Source organism: Hypomesus transpacificus, chromosome 23 (genome assembly GCF_021917145.1).
Source record: "Hypomesus transpacificus isolate Combined female chromosome 23, fHypTra1, whole genome shotgun sequence".
In the NCBI taxonomy this organism is placed as follows: Eukaryota; Metazoa; Chordata; class Actinopteri; order Osmeriformes; family Osmeridae; genus Hypomesus; species Hypomesus transpacificus.
Window position 1 is genome coordinate 15,620,730 of NC_061082.1, and position 21,051 is coordinate 15,641,780.

At 46.8% G+C, this 21,051-nt stretch overlaps 1 protein-coding gene across 5 annotated transcripts in view; it reads left to right on the top strand.

The window, feature by feature from the left end:
- The window catches only part of fgf14 (fibroblast growth factor 14), a 99,231-nt gene that overhangs the window by 57,022 nt on the left and 21,158 nt on the right, over positions 1-21,051 (top strand). For 4 of the 5 annotated variants that reach the window (XM_047047904.1, XM_047047907.1, XM_047047908.1 and 1 more), the window contains 2 exons: positions 13,000-13,110; positions 16,021-16,124. In XM_047047904.1, the coding sequence (XP_046903860.1) occupies positions 13,000-13,110; positions 16,021-16,124 (215 nt within the window). Of the gene's footprint in view, positions 1-6,191; positions 6,385-12,999; positions 13,111-16,020; positions 16,125-21,051 lie in introns of those variants that run through there. The other variant, XM_047047905.1, reaches the window with a different exon arrangement.

Here is a 21,051-nt window from a genome sequence, read left to right on the forward strand (position 1 = left end):
CACACACACACAAATGGAAGCCTCTCCCTGCAGGGCTAATTGATATTCTCCCACACTGCCCTAGGATTCTCCACCGTGCCTGTCTCAGCACTGCTGACAGTGCACATTCCATCCCTTCTGCAGTCCTACAGGAATGAAGAGAAAGAGGGAGAGAGAGAGAGAGAGAGAGAGAGAGAGAGAGAGAGAGAGAGAGAGGGAGAGAGAGAGAGCAAGAGTGACAGGGCGCGAGTGAGGATGAGGGAGACTAGAGAGTGGGAGTGGGAGAGACATATAGAAAGAAAGAAATAGAAATCCATTTTGTATCCGTTTTCTTCCTTCTATCGCCCTCTCTATCACTCACCCTCTCTCTCTTCCTTCAACTCGTCTGCTTTTCTACCTCACTAGCTTAGGCCTACTCCAGCTATTCTAAGCACTGCTGCTTTTCACAACAGTCAAATGCTCACAGACCTCTTGTATACCCGGGATACCCACAACCCATATCCCACACACACAGAGAGGTGGGGTCGTGACAGTGATCATAAGTGGGACTGTCTCTTGGACCTATCAGACCCCTCGAGGAAAGTGTCTGTGTGATTCATCTGTGGGCCCCAGGATCCAGGTGCTCTTTCCTCCTGCTGTAATCTGGTTTCCTCCTGAGGTGTAAAAGTCAAACGAAATGGCAAAAGCCCTCAGCCCTCCTGTGACACGTCTAGCATCGATCTCCCTGGCCTTTCGCTCCGTCCGAACGCTGTGCGACACCCAGAGCACATTAGACTGGACCCTGCGTTCACTTTATCACCATGGACAGACCTCAGGTTTACGTTGCCAACCCAGACGGATTTGCTCCCAAATTGACTGGCTGTCAGAGTCCATTTGACTCTCGCACACATCCCTTTATTTCCCTCACCCCCCTCTCTATCGCTGTTCAATGCTCAACTACATGCGTACAGAGAGCACGTTGTGTACATATACAGTCGGTGCTGGAACGTTCTAGCTGACTGCGTGGTGTTCCTTGACACGGAGAGGGAAGCAAGAATCCTGCAGCACGCTCCAGCAGCACAGCTGCATGACTATCTGGGGGGGCTGGTTGACCAGAAGCGTCTGATCGGGTCATGGCTGCACTCGGCCGTCCAAGCTGAACGGCCCAGCACAAAGGCCCTCTTGGATCGTACTGACTGTGCTGCAGTTTTGCTGTTCTTTTCATATTTAATGACCGTTGAATAAGTGGCCGTCCCTTTGTGTATTTCCCCAACCCTAACCCTATTTCCCATTCGTCTTTTATTCGGTGTAGGAGCAACGCAGGTGTGCTTTATCACTGAATCCCCGAGATCCGATAAGTTGACGTGCTGCCATATCCTCTCTCCCCGTAGTTTGTCCATACACTCATCGAAACAATCGTTAATCGTCTCACAAATGCTCTTTGTGAGAGGAAATTCAATGCTGCTTAGTAGAGCCCTTCGACAACCCCACCCCCCATCCCAACCCTCTAAAGATCCATAAGGATGCCCCCCCCCCCACACACACACACACACACACACACTCGACTATACAGGCTGATTGGCCTGAACTATTAGGCTTCTATAGAAAATCGATGATCCGCTTTCACACGTCTATACACACACTCACGAACGCTCTCCTTAAGCAGTACCTCTACAGCAGTGTGCAGTAGTTTGTGTCCGTAGATGTACGGCTGAGTCTGGTGTCTGGACACACCCTGAGGATGAGGCTGGACAACACAAACATTCCCAGCAAAACAATCGTTTATGTATGTGCTCTGGGACATTCATTAGTTCCCTACGGAGTCGAGTTAGGGACGAGTTAAAGGGAGACAGTCCGTGAGTCCAGCCAGGCTAATATGGAGGAGAGGGGTTAAATGAAGGGAGGGGGGAGGGAACATGAGTGTGGCCTGGGATCATCAAAAACCATGTTTACTCAATTCCAATTGGGTGACATTTGGCGTAGGGGATCTTGCTGGCGGTAACGTAATTTCGGAGTAGGAAAATTTGATTAGAACTTCCTGCCCTGATGGCTGGGTGGCTGCATAAGTCTTCCTCTGGTCTGGTCGGATCGCCGGGTTGGAGGGGGTTCAGTTAGCAACACACCGTGGTCATATAGACCCTATGCAGTGTTTATAAAGCTCCCCTGTGCCTCGCCCACACCACTGTGAGGGGCTGATGTCCGTCCCTCTGCTGTGCACTGTCCCAGTATGCTGCGATTACCCCCGCAAAATCCCAGTTTGGCTCCCATCTGTCACCTTATACGTGTAAATGTGCTTGTTCTACATGGCCCCACAGTATACATCGCTCCATAGATTAGCTGTAAAATCATCTTTAATCCTTTTTTCTGCACGACCCCCTCCTTGCAGGTCACGCAAGTGTCGCTTGCCAGTGTGCTCGGACAAATTAATGTGAACAGTTTGGGGCGGATTGTCAGTTCCGACTAGCTAACCGTGTTAGCGGCTAGTGTAGGCTGTATAAATGAGAGGGGAGGCAGTGTGAGGCGGGTCCTGGTGTTGGGCTCTGGGATTGGGGACCAGGAAGGCTGGATATGGGTCAACAGTACCATGGACTCTCACACTTTCCGGAGGAAAAAACACGTAGGTATGTGAAGCATTCCTTCTCCTCATGTGCTGTCTAGTGGTGGGAGTTTGGGATCTGGGAGTCACATCCAGCAGGGTGTTTAAGAAGGGTGTATGTACATTCATTGCTCTACCAGACACAGTTTACTGTTTGCATTATCAGTGTGTGATTGTTGTACAGATACCAAGGTCCACCTAGATCTGACCCTCATCTACTCTCCTCCTCTTTGAGATAATAAATAATTGTACGTATGTACGGACAGCAGAGACAGCAATACTGGATGTGTAAAAGTCAGAATTAAGTTTTTATTCATCAAGTATACAGTGTCATCTGGACAAAGCAATGTTTAACAGGAGGCTCCTGTCAGCAATGTAGCAGCAATTACGTCAATAAATAGCAAAAAAAATACACAAATAAGAAAAATAGATGTGTAAATAAGTTATTAGGTATGTAAGTAAGCTAAATATAAATATAAATAATGTATACAACTTTGAATGAAATAATTGTGTAGATGCTGCTATTCCATCCTATCAAGCACTTGGTTCAAATACCTCATTAGCAGTGTACAAGGATGTGCCTGTTACGGCAAATTGAAATCCAGAAAACATGCACGATAATGATTTGCCCCATGTGCTGCATACAGCACGTTGCTGTAAGATATTTTGTTCTATTGAGGCTGAACTGTCAAATCATGCACTTGATGATGATTAAATCGTATTTGTATCCTAGAGACATTTTTTTTATCAAAACAATTAAATAAGCCCACTGTGTGTAGGAGTAAATATTCAGTTGTTAACCTGCATGAAGGCTAATCAAACTTTTCAGAGACAAGAAATCCTGTATGTGCTGCACTGTGCGTGAGTGTGCGTGTATGTGCAGATGTGTGTGTGTGCGTGCTCTAGGCGTAGAGTCATTGCCTGGCTAACAGTGTCCGCTGCTGGATAGAACGCTAACTGCATCGGCTCCCTGAATATCCGCCGGCTTTTCTCCGCATGCCGAGACTTAACGTAAAATTCTACCAGCATTTCACAAGTTTGATCTATTCTCATACGGAGACATACTTTGGTCCCAGTAGGTGAGCAAACTGCAGGTTTTCAAGGGGACTGCATAAGGTAGCCTATACAAAGGCGCTTTTTGCGCACTGCATGCACACGAGCAGGCACAGAAACCCGGTGATGCCGGACATAATCCTCTTTCCAACAGGCTCCTGAGGTCTCTGCCGCCGCTGTAGGTGAACACCGTTTGGAAATGCGACTAGCCCGCTAGCCTGACTCGGCATCAACAAGTAGCCTATCAGTGTGGAATAATGCAGCGCAGTGGGGCCACAAACGTTCCTATGAGAGCATGCCGTTTAATTACAATGACAGACAGTAGATGGCTCTCTTGAGTTTTAATTTCCATGCTTCTTGTGTTTTTGCGTCTCTATAATATCTATCAGGCAATGGGTATTTTTTTCAGAGGTTCATGGCTGATGCTCGTTATCTTCAAACAGGCAACATTCATTATTAACAAACCGGACATTAGAATCGTGCATTGCATATTCAACATCTTGAATTACAGTGATTTCGAATGCTCCTGCCTGGAGGTTAACTGAAAAACGCAGCGTGTTGGTTTGAATGCTGCTGTTGAATTCCAGATATTTGGCTGTGTATGCGTGTGTGAGAAGGACACACACACACACACAAACACACACACACACACAAGGAGCCGTGGACAGACAGGGTGAGAGAAAGAGAGAAACCAGGAGAAAAACAGAGAACCGCGGTATAGATCCGCTGTCCGTGGTGCTGAAACCACAGTCAAACCAAGTCCGTGGAGCAGTGCACAGAGATAATGTGAAACATAGGAACGCAATTACAATAAATATACGACAAAACTTGGATAGATGGATGCATGGAGGTTTGCCTTCCACTCAAGTGTTAAGAAGAGCAAAATATCTAATCTCTGATTTAGTGTATGCATCCTAACACGCCCTTCTAGTGAAGTTAATCTATGCATCGTGCTTCAGATTTTTTTATAGCCTATAGTCCAATGCTTGATGCCTGGCTCCATGCCCCCAAAAATGATGGGGGTCATATGTGTTGGTTTCGGGTGCCCACATCAACCCTAGCCACTTGCCATAGAGTTTGTGCTCTTAGTACCCATCTCAATGTGGTGCCATCACGTTTACAGCGGGGGTGTTCGTTACTGCTTGACTAAACCCGCCGTCTTGCAAGTATCGAATCTGACCGACAGGCTCAACAACCAAAACCCCACTGGTAATTTCCTCGAAACTAAAAGGCTCGAGCTCGGGTGGTCGAGGGGACAGAAGTGAATACTAACGAGGGTCTGAATCGTTACGACTTGTTGATAGGAGGAGGTATTGTTCATCTACAGACAGAAACGACAGGCACCCCTTGCTCATCCCACAGCGGGGAACAAACTGCGAGATGTTCCTTTACGCTTCAGAGAGACATAGGGTATGCTTTGTGCAAACCACCTCTCTCTTTTCTTGTGATTACGCATGGTTTGCAGTCTCTCCTACGCATGGTTTGCAGTCTCTCCTTCGCCGTGGATTTTGTGAAGCAAAATCGTAAAGTCGTATCGCTTGGCCAGCTGAGAGAAGCGTTCTAAGTTTTTGCATTTGAATGCAGCTGTCACTCACAGCAGACGTCATCCGCACAGGACCCAGGTCAGCGTTGGTTTTTCTTCCCTCATCTTGTGTTTGTTTTCTGTTCACACGGAGAATCAAAAAGACGACCCAGTTGTGAAAGGGGGAAAACAAGGAATACGAAGGAACGGTTTTCTGAAACGCACTCTGCGGTGTCTGCCTGTTTGGATAGCCTGTCTTCGATGTCAAGACTGAAAATGTAACTTACTGCACCTAGTTACAAGTCACACAACGGTGTGGCATTAATGCGTCTTCACTTGCGTGCTTATGGCGTTTCTTAACGGACGCCGATGGACTGCTGTTGCTGAATGATACATGCAAACTTGCTGTGCGTAACCGCCGCTGTCGACAGCCAGAGCTTCTCTCCGGCGAGTCGGTGCCCGCTCTCCGACGGTAACTGTTGTCAGTAAAGGCGCTTCTCTTTGTTTGTTTGGCGACTGGTGTCACACACATAGAAACGGCTTGTCTGCCTCTGTGTAGGGGCTGTGCAGAACGGGCTGCAAGGAAGAAAAAAAGAAAAGAAAAGGAGAATATCGGAGGGAGGCTGGGGAGCGAGACACCGGCAGTGGTTATTTAGGAGAAGCTGGAACTAAAAATGTCTCAGGCAGTTAACTGAAAATCAATACGCAGGTATGACTGAGCATCTGCAATTTCGTTCTGGGTGAGTTAAGGCAAGATTTATTCTGAACGAGGATATTATTTCCAATACCAATATGGAATAAAATATTTTAATATCCGTTTTCACGATGCCAATGAATTGTAAGAGAGATGACAAGTGTTTGCCATCACTGCTAAAATGTAGTGATTAGACAAATATATACAAGCATCTTGAAGCATAGCGTACCTGACACGTTATCACGGACCGGACCGCCAGGCCGCCACCATGGGACTGTGACCCGGGCTGCGAGCTCTGAGAGGCGGCTGTTTGTGTAGTCTGTGCTCCGTGTGCAGACTGGACTTGAGCAGGTGTGAGATTTTGAGTCATGGCTGCTGCGATCGCCAGTGGGTTGATCCGTCAGAAACGGCAGGCGCGGGAGCAGCATGTCGACCGGCCCTCCACCAACCGGCGGAGGAAGAGCCCTAACAAGAACAAGGGGCTCTGTAATGGCAACCTGGTCGACATCTTCTCTAAAGTGCGCATCTTCGGTCTCAGAAAGCGGCGGCTACGGAGACAAGGTGTGGGAAGTTTTGTGTGAGGGGTGCCTGTTAACGTGTTGTGCAGTGCAGTTGCGTACACCTGTTCCCATCCATCGGCGTGAATGGTTTGAATGAAAACATCACACGCGACTTTCTCTCCATTTGTTGCATTTCTATGATAGTCTATTGAAAGAGTCCATAACAGAAAACATATGTGTCGTGTTTAATCCAACATCGCAAAACAATCCACAATTTCAACCGTTCGTAAAAGGGTAAAGTGCCTAATGTACAGTTGTGTCTGTGGGCTGGATATGTTTTTTCTTTAGTTTAGCCTACATGCCATCTCGGCTACCCTGTCTACGGACTCGTTGCGCGTGATGTCTTTGGTTTGAGTCCTGTCCCTCTAGCTTTGCTAGACCAGGCCCTATCTCTGTAAAGCTCATGAATTAACGAAGTGTTAGTGCACACACTCGACTACAGTTGAGAGCAACGAATGAAACTCATTTCAATGCAAACGAAAAGGTCAATATATCTCGTGGAACGGGGGTTACACTTTTCAAGCATAATCTTTTCTCGCATAATTGTATGAATTCGAGGGCCAAAGCCTTTTGTTCCGATCCTACATATTCGTTCCACTTATGAAATGTCATCTGCGTTTTCTCTCTAATAATACTACCTTGGGGCTGGTAAAGAGAAATGCCATCTAACCACTTTTACAGGGTAATAAAAGGTATGTTGGGTAATAAAACCAACATAATGATTTGCGGTAAACAGTCGGCATTAGAATCATCTGATAAATATAATCCCTCTCCTTCCGTAGCACTATGTGAGAGCGACTGATCTATGTCGATCACCAGGTGTTGCACCTGTTGCAGAGTAGATGCTATCACTGAGTGTTAAGTCTAGCCTCATGAAGTGGTTATCCCTATTTATTGTTTTTTATTAGTGTAGGTCACTTGGATCTGCCCAATATGTGAGGACCTCGAGATATTTTATTAACTGTTTTTGTGACAAAATAGTAGGCCTATTTGTGGTTTTCTGGTTTTTATTGAAAAGAAATGACAACTGCATTACTTTACTACACGTGTTATGATAACCACTTACTGTCTTAAGACATATCCACTTAGTTCTGTATGACTAATGCGTTCCACAGTACAGTGAAATGAAAACCAAAATGAATTGTTCAACATGTACACCCACTTTCCTAAAATGTTGCTATGAATAATGTCGGTGGGAACAACAATCCTTCACCTAATACTGGTGTATGTGCCGTGCATACACGAGCCTGTAAATGTGTGTGGTTGTGTCTTCATATTGGATTGCGTTCAGTGCAGGGTCCAATGAGCCAGTGGCTGTGTTCCTTGGAGGTAGAAGGAGAGTGGGCTCTGCTGGGCTGAGCCAGTAGGAAGAAAGAGGCTGATAAACCCTTAATGCGGGCTGCAGGCCAGTCTCTCTGGCTGGCTGTAAATCTTAGTACCTGTCACCGTTGTCTACAGAGGGAGTCACACGTAAATAAATCAGAGAGTCAAAGATGCGGACGGCAGGCTAACCCGCGGTGACAAATTATCCTCAGAACACCTCGACAACCACATACCTTCAACAGCCATTTTATTACAGCTTGTCTCCTAGCACCTGAAATAGTGATGAGATCCCACTGGCATTTTCCCAAGAAATCCTACTGGCTCTGCCACTGGAACTACAAATCCCTGCCTTTTGATCCCACTACCCTTAGATTCTAAAGGAGATCCTTCTATCCGGAGATCCTTCGGCCCTGCCTTGTAATAAGGCTCCACCTAACACTAAATGCTAAGATATTAACAAGATAAGAAACATGAAAGGGGAAAATATGTTCTGAAATGGATGATTTGTCCTGGTTTCTGGATGATGGAATTCTAATCAGACCACAGGGCAAATACTCGGTTGTCCCTCAGTTTAATTTGTGTTATTTGTGATTAAAGTCCTTATGGGAATATACCTCATTAATTTCCAGCGCTCGCCTGAGAGTTGGGAAAATCTTTAGCAGAAGGTTTCAGACCGTAGATTCCAGGGCTCGCTAGGGACTGTTTGGAAAACACCCACACTAAGCATCTCTCTCTCTCTCTCTCTCTCTCTCTCTCTCTCTCTCTCTCTCTCTCTCTCTCTCTCTCTCTCTCTCTCCTCTCTCTCTCTCTCTCTCTCCTCTCTCTCTCTCTCTCTCTCTCTCTCTCTCTCTCTCTCCTCTCTCTCTCTCTCTCTCTCTCTCTCTCTCTGTTGGTCCTACTTCACTCTCTTCTCTCTATCCTTTCCCACCTCTCTCCCTCTCTTTCTCTCTCCCACACACACACACACCCACACACACACACACACCACCACACACACACACACACACGCGCACACACAGTGTCCGGTAAGGAAGACTAATGACTTGTTGGGTTGGATGTGTTTAATTCAATGCCGGCGTCTCCCTTGGAGGACATTTCCAGAGAATAAAGCGCACTGCCCCGCCATGTGATATCATGTGTGACCCGACACCGCAGTTGTCTTCATTTCAGATCCCACACAGCTGAACACTCCTGGGGTGAGGTTGTGTGAGGATTTTGAGGCAGGCGGAATTCTTTTTGACTTTTCTTTATTTCTCTCGTGAATATTAGGCTATCATATGTGGCATATTTGTATTTCTATGAGTTGTATTTCGTCATGCGTCAAATGTGCGCTAGTTCTACGTTGTTGTATGTTATATGTCCAGGAGTTGGTTGAGATGGAAGCTTACCGGAGGACACCGTCATAATGTACATGGTCAAGCAGAGATGAGTGCTCAGGTATACTTATTCATCCTCTTCGGATCAGTGTCAGCTATCTGCTGAGTGTGTGAGTTTCCCACAGGGAGACGCTCTCTTCTTTTTGAAGGCAATACAAAGCCTATGGCATGCCGCTTTGCTGAATATGCTGCCTAGGAATTGGAAAGCATTCTGTCATATCAGATTATACTGAAGGATCCAGAGACTCAGTGGGGCTAGTATTGACTATTGCATGTCCTGCAGAGGATCCAGCCTCATGTACAGGGCTCTGTGCTGTATAATCCACCAGCATAGATTGACGCAACACATGATCCTGTCCGTCACAGCATCTCCGGCCAGCATTGATTCATTAATGGATTCCTCTTCAGATGTGGATACAGAGAGATGGGATAACAGCTTGACTGTAGGGATCAGTGGAGATCAGGGTTATAAAGTAACGTGTGATCTCCTATAGACACCGCTCTCTGTTGTGCACCCGGGTCTGTCCGCTCACAGCAGGAACAGGGCTGTGATCGCATCACCAGATTAGATGGACAGATTATTAGACGACGCATACAGATGAGGAGATTAGCCCTCTTTGGATTTGGTCCAGGGTATCGGATGTCCGTCTCCGGACAGGATTGGGACACTCACGGTAGTCCCTGGTAGGCCTTCTGACCGTAGTCTGAGACCCAGACCTAAATGCAGACTGCTCTGTCCTTTCTCATGAGTCAGACGAGGATGGTCTTTCCAAGGTTGTCTGAAAAAGACCTGCGTGTATTCCAGGAGGAGCTAAAGTGGGTCGGTTAGGACTGGACCTGCAATTGTCACAATGTTGTGTACATCTGCTGTGGGTGTATGTGTGTGTGTGTGCATGCATGCAGCTACCGTTTACGAGAACAGGTGGATTGAGAATTGCAGAGAAGAAAAACAGAGACATGGAGGAGGAGGGATAGAGGAGGAGAGAGAGAATGTAAAGAAGGAGAAAAAGGTAAAGACACGTTGGGTCAGTGGGGAGAGGAGAGGGGCTGCAGCAGTCATCCTTGCCCAGCTGTGACAGAAAAAAAGAGTCTGTTCCAGTTCTGGATTTAGATGGGTTTGAAGGCAGATCTCTCCCGCTGACAAAGAACCCAAAGCATTTACATAAAGCCACAGAAGAACGGGGGAATAAAAATATACCTCCATTTCAAAAACCAATATCGTGGCAAACCATGACCGCAGGAGGAGATATACAGAGGGAGAGCGAGAGAGAGAGAGAGATAGAGAGAGAGAGAGAGAGGGGAGAGAGGGGGAGAGTGAGTGATGGAGCGAGAATAAGAGAGAGACATCTCGCTCAACAGCTCCACAGAGAAATCTCTCATATGCAGAGAAGAGTTTCCCCATTTTATCCCATGAACTATGTTTAGCCCTTCTGAGCTGGTCAAAACAAATGCAGAGTCATTCTCAAATGTTGTCTGTTCCTCTGACACATTCTCATGTTCCACCTCTGCTGGCATGCCATTTGTGTCAGGCAGATGGAGAGGACATTTATGAAATACCACCCCACTAATCAGGTTTTACTGTTCATTTTCATATTTCTATGATACACTGCTAAATCCCTTACATGACAATGAATTCCCTCAAATCTACAGTCGTTGACAGAATTTGAAAATAACCCATAGTCTTATCTGCAGTTCACAGCAGTGCCCATTAGCTGTTCCTTAACACCATTAACTTAACATTAACTGAACATTTCACTCCAACACATGTACCAACGCACACACATGACGTGTTCAAAAGGCATGCATGAATAATAGAAACGATAGTTGGTCCGGGGCACAGTCTTTGCATTCCAAATGTGTGAAAGATACTTTTCAGTTTATAGGTATAAAGGAAAAATGAGTCTTGAGGCTTTGCCTGATTTGCTGCACACACGTGCAGCATATGACAAACACACAGTTTCATTTGAATGATTACTGATGATTCACATGCGAACCCTTCTAGAATCAATCACCATCCAGTCCTACGTGCGGTTACTGTATGCCTCGAATCAAAGTCTGTCACTGATCAGAGGTATGTCCTCCCGCTCTCCACTCACACACACCCTGGGGGGGCAGTTGTGGTGTCATTACAAAGCCGTGTGTGTCTTTGAGTGGGGTTTACGAACAAACAGAAATATACTTAGGCAGAATGAGAGAGAGAGAGACACAAGACAGAGGGAGAGGAAGAGAGTGTGCTCATTTCTTTGCAGGCATGGGTGTTCTCTGCCCTTCACTGAAGCCCTGAACTCCCTTCCTTTGATGTGTTACAGTAGCTCTTTCACCAGGCACAGGGCCAGGACACACACACACACACACACACACACACACACACACACTGCAGTAGTGGGGGTAGCCTGCATTTGCCGGGCAGATTGACAACTAAAGAGACAATAACAGGTTGGTGTTTGTAGCCCATTCCCAGATGAAAGGATTCCAGGTAACCCTGCCATCACTGGGAGAGAGGGATACTTATAGACAGAGAGACAGACTCATTGTTATTCATGTGTTGTGGATGGAAAGAAAAATATATTTAAAAATATCCCATTTTGTTGCTAAAGCTAATGATTGAATGCTAAGCTAACCTTTTCCCGTTGTAAATCGTATCACTGGCCGTTTAACCGAGGTGCTCTATCATGCTATTTGTGATCAATGTGTCATCATTGTTTGCCTGAGAAAGCCAGAACTGTGTGTTTGCTCAAAGCCAAGAGACAACCTCTGTCACCAGGTGAAGATTTGGCAGTGGAAATTCACTAAGATAGATACCCTCCCCAACACCATTTCCCTGGGACACTCACACTGAAACAACAGTCTCTACCTCAGGCTACACCTCTTCAGACTGTTTTTCTGTCTGTCTAGGCACACACTTACGTGCAAACGCACTCACAGACAAACACACACGCTCACACGCGTTACCTTTTAAGCACACACACACATATGCACACACAAAACACACATGGACACGATGGGGCTCAGGTGAATCAACACATCCCCAGGGCTACCTGAGAATAAAATATGGGGTGATGGCTGTCTTCACGTTAAAGTCAGTGCGGATGACATGCAACCCAAGGGGTACTTGAAGACAAACACAAACACACGCGCACACACACAAGCCCCCACACCTCAATACACACAGGGTCTCACTGTGTGTATTGATTGGAACGTGAAGTCCATTTAATTTGAAAGGTTTCATTGCAAAACTGTGGCAACAAATTGCATTGTCGAGGCTTGATCTTTTCATGCACACTGACACACATCAGTTATACACCGATCCAGTGTGATGGTCTCCAGTCTGAGCCTCCAAGAAGGTGACTTTAGGAGTTGTTATGAATACTGCTCTGTAGTTGTAGTCTGCCCATCTCTCTGTATCCTTCATGGACTGAAGGTTGTGGCAGCAGCAGGATTTAAATGTGCTTGTATTTGTTATATTGTTTTACTTTGCTGCATTGGAAGTGTTTTTAGAAGAACATCCACACAGCTCGCCATAGCCCTAGTCTTTATTGATGTCACAGTTCATCCAAGTCGTGTCTGCTTCTCTGTGTGTTGTGTTTTGAGAGTTGGATCTGATCTATCATTGCTAATCCATGTGTCTGTCTCTCTCTCTCTCTGTCTCTCTGTCTCTCTGTCTCTCTGTCTCTCTGTCTCTCTCTCTCTCTCTCTCTCTCTCTCTCTCTCTCTCTCTCTCTCTCTCTCTCTCTCTCTCTGTCTCTGTCTCTGTCTCTGTCTGTCTGTCTGTCTGTCTGTCTGTCTGTCTCTCTCTCTCTCTCTCTCTCTCTCTCTCTCTCTCTCTCTCTCTCTCTCTCTCTCTCTCTCTCTCTCTCTCTCTCTCTCTCTCTCTCTCTCTCTCTCTCTCTCTCTCTCTACCTTCCCCCCTCTTCCAGATCCCCAGCTCAAGGGCATAGTGACCAGGTTGTATTGCAGGCAGGGATACTACTTGCAGATGAACCCTGATGGCTCTCTTGATGGCACCAAGGATGACAGCAGTAATTCCTGTGAGTATCTCATCCTCTGCTTTCCACACAGGAAACACACAGAATATCGGATAAGGCCTTTGAAACCTGTTGGGTAATCTTTTAATTGAATTACTGAAATGGAATAACCTGGTTTTCTATATTAATTCCCATTCGGACCAAATGCCACCGTATCATTGGTCCTGAAAATGCATCAAAAAAGTGTGTGTGTGTGTGAGTGAGTGAGTGAGTGAGCGAGTGAGTGAGCAAGGGATAGCTAGAGAATAAGTGATCAGGACAGATAGGTATATTACACACTGGAAAGAAATGACATGTTTTACATTTACATTTAGCAGACACGCTTATCCAGAGCGAATTACAGTAAGAGGCAAGAGGCCTTGAGGCAAGTAGGGTGAAGTGCCTTGCCCAAGGACAAAACATGATTTCACACTGCCTGAAATCAAACCGGCAACCTTCTGATTACTAGCCCATTTCCCTAACGGCTCAGCCACCTGACTTCCACTTTTACATGTTTAAGTAACCTGATCACCATATATGATAAGGATAAAATTAAATAAATTAACCACACTATGTACAGACTCAGTGAGCTTATCACAGATTTAAATCATCATCTTCTTAGGGAAGCGCAGCTGTGTTCAAGATGAAGAGCGTCACTTCCTCACAGCATGATAAAGACAACCAACACTTTGGGAAAGATTCTTCCCTCACATAACGAAAGGAAAAATAAGAATAAATATATTGTAAAAATCATATATGTATATATATATATATCTGTCTAATATATATATATATACATATATATATATATATATACAGAGAGAGAGGGGAGAGTATTATTAGATGTCTCTGGCACTGTTTTCCGAGCTCTCCAGGCTAGCTGCTTAATGTGATTTAGTGGGCAGTGTGACAGTGGCTCGTCTATTGTTCCTGTCTCCAGGAGAGGAGATGGCATGTGTCACTTCCTGTTGACAGACCCACATAAGTATATGGACACCACTAACCCTGCACCTAGAGGGTTTATAAAATTATAAAAGAGGGTTTTTAAAGGGGTTTTCTAATCATTATCCCATGGGATGGCCTCATACAACTGAACCCCTTTTACTTATATTACATGTGTATGTATTCCAGAGTACTATGTATTAGGGGTGGGGGAAAAAAAAAAACTATACACACTTGAATCGCGGTTCAGTCTGCTAGCGATTCAGAATGATTCACAAATGTATGTGAAATGTATGTAATATATGCTTGATAAAAAAAAACAGAAATTGTTATTTTTTATAATGTTGTTTTTATTTCTTATATATGTTTTAATTTGTTTTATTTTATTTTCGGAAAAATTGTGAATCGATTTGTAATAGAATCGTGACCCCAAGAATCGAATAGAATTGTGTGGTACCAAAAGATTCCTACCCCTACTATGTAGTATACAGTACATGTGTATGTATACTAGACTAGTTCTATACAGTACATGTATATGTATACTAGACTCAGTTACCATTTCTACCAATCTTTCTATGTGATCACACAGATAGAACTAGCCGAGCCCCCCTCCTTTAATTGGCCCTCTGCCTTTCAAACCAGAGCCCATATTTCCTCTCTAAGACCACAGATGCACCAATACCAATTACCTGAGGGTCAGCTCAGTTCATTACTAAATCAGTCGGGCACACACACTTGGTGTCACAGTCAGGGACACACACCCTGTTTTCCTCCCCCACTTCAAGCAGCCATTAGCTAACTGTTCCAGCGAGAGTGCTACAACAACAAAGACAACCTTCAATCTGACATGCACCACTGGTGGCTCCAATTACAGCCCCGATACTACTAACGCATCTCAAATGGGTGGTGCTGTCTCTCCATCTGTTAGTATGACTGCCCCCCAGGCTGCGAGTGCTACTGCCCCTCAGGCTGGTGATGGTACTGCCTCTCAGGCTGGTGATGGTACTCGCCTCTGAGGCTGGTGGTGGTGCTGCCTCTCAGGCTGGTGGTGGTGCTGCCTCTCAGGCTGGTGGTGGTGCTGCCTCTCAGGCTGGTGGTGGTACTGCCTCTCAGGCTGGTGGTGGTGCAGCCTCTCAGGCTGGTGGTGGTGCTGCCTCTGAGGCTGGTGGTGGTGCTGCCTCTCAGGCTGGTGGTGGTACTGCCTCTCAGGCTGGTGGTGGTGCAGCCTCTCAGGCTGGTGGTGGTGCTGCCTCTGAGGCTGGTGGTGGTGCTGCCTCTCAGGCTGGTGATGGTACTGCCTCTCAGGCTGGTGGTGGTGCTGCCTCTCAGGCTGGTGCTGGTGCTGCCTCTGAGGCTGGTGGTGGTACTGCCTCTCAGGCTGGTGGTGGTGCTGCCTCTCAGGCTGGTGGTGGTGCTGCCTCTGAGGCTGGTGGTGGTGCTGCCTCTCAGGCTGGTGGTGGTACTGCCTCTGAGGCTGGTGGTGGTGCTGCCTCTGAGGCTGGTGGTGGTGCTGCCTGTCAGGCTGGTGGTGGTGCTGCCTCTCAGGCTGGTGGTGGTACTGCCTCTCAGGCTGGTGGTGGTACTGCCTCTCAGGCTGGTGGTGGTGCTGCCTCTCAGGTGTTACTTCTACTATCTCTCAGGCTGGTGGTAGTGCTGCCTCTCAGGCTGGTGGTGTTGCTGTCTGTCTGTTGCTAAAGACAACACTTCAATAAGCTTGTCATTTAGAAAATGTATGTAATAAATATTTTAGATGAAAAAAAATTAACCAAGGACATATCACAGCCAGTTGAACAATTTAAACAACATTCAACTATCACCTGCATTGTAAGTTCAAATTTGTTTTATTAATGATGGTACTGTTATATGTGATTGCTACCAGCAAGGTAGAAATGTTACTCCTCACTAGTTGTATAATGATATACTTTCTCTGTCTGTCTGTTTGTCTGTCTGTCTGTGTGTGTCTGTGTGTCTGTTTGTCTGTCTGTCTTGCAGCTTTGTTCAACCTCATTCCTGTGGGACTGAGAGTGGTCGCCATTCAGTCGGTGAAGACAGGGTTGTACATTGCTATGAACGGGGAAGGACATCTCTATACATCAGTAAGTCACTCCTTGCTGTTCTATTCTACTGTCTTCCAATGTATTCACCATGCACTTTATAGTGCACTTTAACTGTTAGTACGTACATGCTCAAACACACTTACATTAACATGATGGCATGCCCAAAACACACAAACACACATATATATGAACATGCACACACACACAATAACAGTGGAAACCTCATGCTTCAAATGTGGGCTTTCCTACAGAGAGAGAGCCTGTGTATAAAATGTACCACCTTCACTGGAGGCTAATTGCATTTCAGAGGAGGTGACCAAACCCATTAAATAATGCTTCGTGCATGTAGATTCATTTTCTTCAAATCGAATGCTTGTCCAAGCAACCTGAATTCTGCCAGGAAACACTTCCCTCCTCCTCCACACCTGTCACTCATCTTTGGGACTCTACTCTCCCACCTCCACCTAGGACACTAACCTTTAGGGGGGAATAGGGCTTCTTCATTGCAACTCTTCTTTGATTTGGAGCCATAGACCTAGAAAAATCTCACTTGTCCTGCAAGCATGCCAGTCTACCTTCTTATTGCAAGAGATATTGCAAAAGAAAACATTCTGTGTGATAGAGATGGACAGAAACTATACATATACACCATATCAATGTTTTATGTAAATCATATACAGCTTCTTTGATTGAATGAAATGAATACACTCTTCCTGTACCGTAGATTAGCTTATTCATTAGAGCCGCTGTCTATGATTCTTCTCCTGTCCTTGTGGCGTCTACACACACACAAAGATACACACACGCACACACACACACACTCACACACAGACACACGCATAGTACATTAAATCAGCATTCCTGCTCCCCCCTGCTGTCCCTCCTGGTTAAGGGCTGAGGGGAGAGTCAAGGCAGCTCAGCCGAGTCAGAGGGACAGGTATGGAATGGGATCCCGTAAACCCCTAATCACCACTTGGCTGAAGCTCTGAAACAAATTATACCGAGAGGGATTGACCTGGAATCGTATGGATTGTGCAGGGGAATTTACAGCAGGGATTGAGAATTAATATACATTATGGAGCTATAAACTGCATGACAATGCAAGGGGCTTAAACTGGTTGTATGGGCCCTTGATCTGCACAATTAGCTCTTTCTATATCCCCCTGATCTCTTTCTGGCTTTCCATCGCTCCCATTCTGTCTCTCTTCCTTATCGACAGCGATAAATCATGGTTTGCACCTGCATATTGGAGTAATGTATTCATTGCTCTTTGCCTTCTATCAAACAAATGCCTTCTGTCATTTCATTTGATCAGTTTAAATGTGTGCTTCATGAGGCTTTAAGACATGCATCAACATTCATCAGTCCACAGAGGCAACAACGCTGTGTGTGTACAGCGGAGCTCAGAGGTAAGAGGGTATGATGGGGACAGGTCCTTCTCTCTTATGAGACTGCCCCCCCCCCCCATGACTCAGACCTCTTAAGCCCCTACTGCCAGCCCCCCACCACCCCTCCCAGGCCCCTGCCATCCCTTCACCTCCCCGCAGGCTTTCGCTGCCTCCTGGAAGCCCCTGTGCTCCATCTGCACCTTATTTCTGTGCTGCCGCAGCCCTGTGAGCAGACCCCAGCTGTCCTCACACCCACACAGGGAGTCAGATGGCTGAGCGGTGAGGGAGTCGGGCTAGTAATCAGAAGGTTGCGGGATCGATTCCCCGCCGTAGCACATGCCAAGGCACTTCACCCTACTTGCCTCGGGGGGAATGTCCCTGTACTTACTGTAAGTCGCTCTGGATAAGAGCGTCTGCTAAATGACTAAATGACACACGAGCACAGGTCTACATCCCTGCTCTTCCTCTTGTGCACACGTGTAAAGGACTCTCCTAACGGCAGCCCGCAAAATCACGCCCTTTCTTCCTCCTGCGGCTCGTCCTTTTTCGTTCTTTCCATTACCGCAATCTTTCTTTGTGAGTGTGCACCTTGTGCGATGGTCAACCTTTTTCTCGTCCATTACAAGCATTTGATTACAGGGCACTTACATTTCCAGTAAACACCTTCCAGACTGAAGGGAAAGCAAAGTTGAGGGGCCCGCTGAAAGAGAGTGTCCCCACCTTGTGAGGAGTGATGTCTCGACTCGAGACGTTACTCCTCGGGACTCTAGAGGATTGGAACGGGTTCCCTCTGAAGAGCAGACAGTCTCTTTTCTCCCCTGTAGTTTATGTGATTGGCGTGTGTGATTGTGTTCGCCTTTGGCCATAATTAATCAAACAGTAGCACAAATGTGATGGTGTAGTTTGATAAGGAGCGGTATGACATTCTTTAGAAAAGAGGAGACATTAAGGCGGATACCTAGGTCTTGAGGGAGAAGATGGTAAGGCCCTTTTAGCGTTTCTGGTTCTGCCTCATATCCCTTTGAGGATAGGAGTCTAGGAGTGACAAGATAGGCATCATAGAGAATATGCAGTCTGGCACAAAGAACTTGCCGGTATATAAAAGAAAGTTCAATCATCTCTCATCTTTTCACTCTAATCCTTTTGTATTCAGAGCAATACTCCTGGCTAATTTCTCCTCTCCCTTGTTCCAGCCATGGGACATTTCTCCTGCCCAACAATAAGAGGGAAGATTTCTCTCAATGGTTCCATACAATGTCACTGTCTCTCTCTCTTTCTCCGGCAAACTGCAATCAGGAGAAACGGATGTTATCGTCACCCTTCGGATAGCTGTAATGGTGGTGTTTATGCAAAACAGCAAAGCAGAAGACAAACACGAGCGTTGCATTATGCTACAAAGACTCTTGTGACCCCAACAAGTCTCATACGAGGTTTATGTCTCTTTCACTGCTGGAAGGAAGACACTGGGGTCTCTCTCCCTCCCTCCCTCCCTCCCTCCCTCCTTATCTCTCTCTCTCTCTCTCTCTCTCTCTCTCTCTCTCTCTCTCTCTCTCTCTCTCTCTCTCTCTCTCTCCCTATCTATCTCCCTATCAATCTGTCTCTCTGTCCCTCCCTATCTCTCTCTCCCTATCTATCTATCTCCCTCGAACCTCTCCTTACAAAGGTCTCCCCACAGGAAAGGTCGCCCATGTCATGTTCCGTTTAGACACAGAGCTCCCCCCCCCCCCCCCCCCACCACCACCACCACCACTTTGGGCTTCCCGTTTTTGTCGCCTTTCGACGCTGTATTTCGCGACGCTCTCAGTGACTCCATCCGACAGGGTGACCCTAACTCCTACACAAATGAAATCCTCGGGAGGACATGGTGTCAATGCTTCAGACACTCCGCGGCATGAGGCGCGTCCTGTAAAGGGTTGGGGGGGGACTTTATAAGCTGTGGAAAGGGGCCCCGCGTTGGAGAGCGTCCAAACACACGGGGCATGTCACACCGCGGCCGTCGCCGGCTCGGACGACGAATGGAGCCTGACGTATTCACGCACGCTCCAACGCGGTCAATGTGAAAGCAGGACAAAGAGGAGGGAGGGTGGTGGCATGCGGGAAAGGAAGAGGAGACAGAAGCTTACACATCGTCCGGTGGAGTGAGACGGACGTGCGGCTTCTCGTGCAAGGAGTTGGAGGAGGCAGAGGAGGAGGAGGTTGCTGGAATCTTTGGTGCTCCAGGGGTTTGAGGACAACTTGAATGCGTCCCTCTTTTTTCTGTTATCTTCATCATGCTGCTCTTAAAGTTTTCCCAAGTGAAGTGCCACTGCACTGGGTTCTCTCTGCTCCCGTGGTCCAATCTGTAGATTTCATTCATCCTGGCCACTACACAGACAGAAAGACAGACAGGCAGGCAGGCAGGCAGGCAGACAGACATGATGGGCTACTTTAGATATACCGTAGCACAAAAAGAAAACATAAGTTTACACGAGGCCACCATAATTCTGGTAATGTAGAACAGTTGGCAACAATGGTAGCTTGTAGCGCTTCTCCACTGTCTGGCACGCGTGGCACACTCCTCTCCGGCAGGAGAGGTGTGTGTGTGTGCGTCTCCTTGTGTGTCTACAGGATGTGTTTTCGCATATGTTTCTCCGTGTATGTATCTATGTGTTTGTTTGTGTGCGTGTGTGTGGTGCATACATATATTCACATGCATGCATTTCCGTGTGTGCGTGTGCCTAGGTGTCATGTGGGCTTACCATACAGATGGCTTTGTGTGAATGTGTTAATTACACACCTGCCAAATGGTGATGGTGATCCATCTATCCCGCTGTCTTATGCATGGCCAGATTCATATTGTCCTATGACTGTCCACTGTGGTCATCTGGAGCCGTAACACAGCAGAATACTGTGGACAGCATCAGCACAGAGCAGAGCTGACAGTTCCTCTGTTACTGTACTCCACCCAGCCCTCTATTGTCACGGCGGTGAGATGGAGAATCTGTCATGACATCTTCATGTCCCCAGTCTTTCCCAGGTATTTAATTACTCAGCGACTCCCCACTGCAGAGACCAGAGGGGAAGAGAGCGAGGGACCAGAGAGAGAGATAGAGAGCAAGCGAGAGAGAGAGCAAAGAGAGGCTTGAAGGAGGGGAGAGACCAAAGTGAGCCTGGCTTCCAGGTCTGTGGTCAGGAGCAGGTTCATGCATTAATGAACAACAAGGTCAGAAGGTGTGTGTTTGGGTTTATGCATGCCCGTCTATGTGTGTGTGTGTGTGTGTTGATGCGTGTCTGCATGTGGGCGTGTGTCTACGTGTATGTGTGTCTATGTGTCTGTGTGTGTGTCTACGTGTGTGTGTGTGTGTTCGTGTGTGTGGGTGAGGGACTGGCCAGGTTCTAGCTCAGTCTGAGCCCGGGGCAGCCAAGAATAGCCTGCTGGTCCTCAGCCACATTATGGGACAGGCATTATTAATGGGCAGCCCTGGCTTAGCTGCCCGCATCACACTGCGTCCAGGCTGTTGCTGGCTAGATTGAATAAATCAAGGTTAAGACAACGATGTCATCACAAGGAGGAAGTTCGGATTGCATGGGAACAAGAG